At 32.8% G+C, this 4,026-nt stretch overlaps 1 protein-coding gene across 1 annotated transcript in view; it reads left to right on the top strand.

Annotated features, from left to right (window-relative positions):
- The window catches only part of VPS13C (vacuolar protein sorting 13 homolog C (S. cerevisiae)), a 182,912-nt gene that overhangs the window by 71,572 nt on the left and 107,314 nt on the right, over positions 1-4,026 (top strand). Inside the window, exons 19-20 of the mRNA XM_014535515.1 lie at positions 1,938-2,080; positions 2,939-3,131. Coding sequence (XP_014391001.1) covers positions 1,938-2,080; positions 2,939-3,131 — 336 coding nt within the window. The remainder of the gene's footprint in view (positions 1-1,937; positions 2,081-2,938; positions 3,132-4,026) is intronic.

Here is a 4,026-nt window from a genome sequence, read left to right on the forward strand (position 1 = left end):
CTACCCCGCCCATCTCTGCTGCTTCTCTCCCGCCCGTCTCCGCTACCTCGGCTTGTTGCTTGGCTTCTACAGTGTCTTCAGTCTTCGCTCCCAGCCGGTATATACAAATTAGCCGCCATCTTTGTTGGTGGTTAATTTGCATATCACACTGATTAGCCAATGGGAGGCGTAGTGAAGGTACGGTCAATTACCATGTTTGTCTATTACTAGATAGGATTGTGTAAATATACCACAGCATTTTTATCCACTCATTTACTGATTTGGGCTGCTTCCAAATCTTGGCTATTATGAATAATGCTGCAATGAATATAGGGGTGCATATTTTCTCTTGAATCAGTGTTTTGGGTTTCTTTGGCTATATACCCAGAAATGGAGTTGCTGCATTATAAGCAATTCCATTTTTAATTTTTTGAGGAAGCTCTATACTGTTTTTCCACAGTGGCTGCATCAATCTGTATTCCCAATAGTGCACAAGGGTTCCCTTTTCTCCACATCCTCACCAACCCTTCTTGTTTGTTGGTTTATAGATGATAGTCATTCTGACTGGTGGTAGGTGGTATCTCATTGTGGTTTTAATTTGATGATTAGTGACTTTGAGCATCTTTTCATATGCCTATTGGCCATTTGTTTGTCCTCTTTGGAGAAGTGTCTATTCAGGTCTTTGCCCATATTTAAATTGGACTGTTTGTTTTATTGGTGTTGAGTTTTATAAGTTTTTTTATAAATTTTGGATATTAACCCCTTTCAGATGTATCATTGGTGAATATGTTCTCCCATTCAGTGAGTTGTCTTTTCATTTTGTTGATGGTTTCCTTTGTTGTGCAAAACCTTTTTAGTTTGATGGATTTACATTATTTTTCTTTTGTTTCCCTTACCCAAGGAGATATATCAGAAAAAATATTACTATGAGAAATGCCTGAGATTTTAATGTCTTGCTTCTATGTTTTCATCCAGGATTTTTATGGTTTTGAGTATTACATTAAGCCTTTAATCCATTTTGAGTTTATTCTTGTGGATGGTTTAGTTCTGTTAGTATATATATAGATGCTCATAGATGCATAAGTATTTACAATTGTTATATTTTCTTGATGCGTAGACTCCTTTATCACTACATAATAACTTTATCTCTTTGGACCATTTTTAACTTAAAGTCTATTTTTTTCTGATATAAGTATAGCTACCCCTATTTTTGTTTTGTTACTGTTTGTTTGAAATATATTTTTCATCTTTTCACTCTTAGTCTATGTTTGGCCTTAAAGCTAAAATGAGTCTCTTATAGGCAACATATTGTTGGATCTTATTTTTTTAATTTATTCTGACTTTCTGTGTGTTTTGATTAGATAATTTAATCCATTTACATTTAAAGTAATTATTAATAGGTAAGGACTTACTATTGCCATTTTGTTAATTATCTTCTGACTATTTTGTAAATACTTTGTTCTTTGCTTCCTCTCTTGCTATCATCCTGTGTAGTTTGATGAGAATCATCTGCCTGGTTCTCTGTTCTACCTCTAATCCTGACTTATGAATTTTTGGGTCAGGATTTTTTTTTTCTCTCAGTGTGTGATTAACTCTCCAAAGGCATCAAACAAATGTTCTTTATATTTTGTCTAGTTTTTGAGCCCAAGGATTAATCTGAATTAGTTTGCTTTAGTGAAAGCTGCTGAATTAAATTCTTATGCCACAAAATGTTTTATCGTTTGTTTTTTATTACCTTTAAGAGAAATTAGTTTTGGATTTTGTAAGTGTCCTATTTGAGCAAGCAATTTGTATTGAATTTTCCAATATATATGTAATTTTATAGTGAGTGTATTGATACAGAAACCTACCATAATGTTTTATAGATCACTGTAACTCAACAAATTTAAATGAGTAAATTATTAAGTAAAGTAATAATTATTTAATCTTTAACAATTTTCATTCATTCTTTTGTTTAGTATGTTGCTCATATAATGACACTGAAATTAGTAAGCACGTCTATTACAATAAGAGAAAACAAAAATATTCCAGAAATACTAAAAATTCAGATAATTGGTTTGGGCACCAAAGTATCTCAGCGACCAGGAGCACAAGCACTTAAGTAAGTTTTAAAAAACTTATTTAAATTTCTATTCTATTTTTATTTTGTTTGACTTTAGCCCCCAAAGATGTAGTGTTATTTACCATTAAAAACTGATTAATAGTCATCCTTCTCTAATTTTATTTTGTGGGTGTGTTTGTGTCATGATAGACATTTTATATTTGAGTTTGTTTTGTTACGGAGTTATATGACAAGCTCATTATTTGCTCTACTCTTTCCTTTATAAATATTTATTGGATATTGTTTATAGATTGATATTATGAAGGCTATAGGAACAATAAGTTTCTATTTTCAAGAACTTTATGCTGTAGTTGATAAGAGAGGATATTCAAAAAGTTCTGTTTAGCATATTAGAGAGCTCATAAGTGAGAAGGTACTGTAAAATTAATAACTTATTGTTAATGCTATACAAGTTCAGTTGTAGAAGAGAAACTTGGCCTAGGAGAACTGGGACTTAAACTAGTTGAATGGAAAGGACTAGAAGCAGGGATGAGGTAGGAGAGTATTCAGGGTGGCATGAAGTAGGGATATGAGTCCCATGAATATTGAGCATAGCTTGTATTCATGCTGCAATTATGGGAACTTCTGCAGTGTTCTGGAGTTGGTTAAAGGTTTTGTTTGTTTGTTTGTTTGTTTTTTTATGTGGATGACAAGGAAAATAAAGGAAGAAAGAAAAAAGCCTACCTTAGGCTGTGAAGGTTATTGAATGCTAGGTTGAGAAGTTTGGATTTCAACTCTGAGTAATGGCTTGGGTCATGGCTCTCAGTGGAGTTGTTTTAAAGGGAAATTTGTGTTTTAAATCATTATATTACAAATAATTGTGTTTATATCACTTAATTTTTCTTCATTGGATTGTAGGGTGGAAGCAAAATTAGAACACTGGTATATAACAGGTCTGAAACAGCAGGATACTGTTCCATCACTTGTGGCTTCAATTGGTGATACTGCATCATCTTTGCTTAAAATTGAATTTGAAACCAATCCAGAGAATAGTACTGCTGACCAGACTCTCGTTCTTCAGTCTCAGCCTGTGGAGGTCATCTATGATGCTGTAAGTACTAAGAGAAAGTGAGTCTTCTATCTTACATGTTTAACATATGGTTTTCTTATTTTCTCTTTTTCATATTTAACATTTACTTAGCACTCTTTTCTTATTCTAAAAGCAGTACATGTTTTTCAGTTAATTTTGAATTTTTTTATGTGCTATAGATTTTTTCTACCGTAAGGTGTATTTATGTTTATATCAATTTAAAAAAAACCAAATCCACTATTTATAAAGGCTGTGTTCATTGTACCAGCTACTCCCAGTCGTTACATGCTTTGAAAAAATTTACTATGTTGTTCACATTGGAAAAAAAACATTCACATTTAGATATTATTGAAAGTGCTGGATCAAGTTCTGTATCAATATCTTCATCTTTTATTTAGACTCTCATAACTTATCTCAAGCTAGCCAACAGGAACTACTCCAGTTTATCTTTGCTTATTCTTCTTTCCCCTCAGTGTTTGGAACCAACTTAAAGAGCTTTAGAAATAATTGAAAGAATTTACTATGTTGTTCACATGGGGAAAAAAACATTCACATTTAGATACTATTGAAAGTGCTGGATCAAGTTCTGTATTAATATCTTCATCTTTTACTTAGACTCTCATAACTTATCTCAAGCTAGCCAACAGGATGTGTATGGCTCACTACTCATTGCGTCACTTCAGGTTGGCTCCACCCTGTTGTTTAGATCCCTGACTTATTTTTACTTTATAGTTTAGAAGTGGATTCACGTCGTGGGTACATTCACATTGTTGTACATCCAGTCTCCAGAACTCATTCTGTTTTGCAAAATGTCTGATTTTTTAAAAAAAGTATATTTTATTGATTTTTTACAGAGAGGAAGGGAGAGGGATACAGAGTTAGAAACATTGATGAGAGAGAAACATCAATTCAGCTG

The sequence above is a fragment of the Myotis brandtii genome, unplaced genomic scaffold (genome assembly GCF_000412655.1).
Source record: "Myotis brandtii unplaced genomic scaffold, ASM41265v1 scaffold144, whole genome shotgun sequence".
NCBI lineage: Eukaryota > Metazoa > Chordata > Mammalia > Chiroptera > Vespertilionidae > Myotis > Myotis brandtii.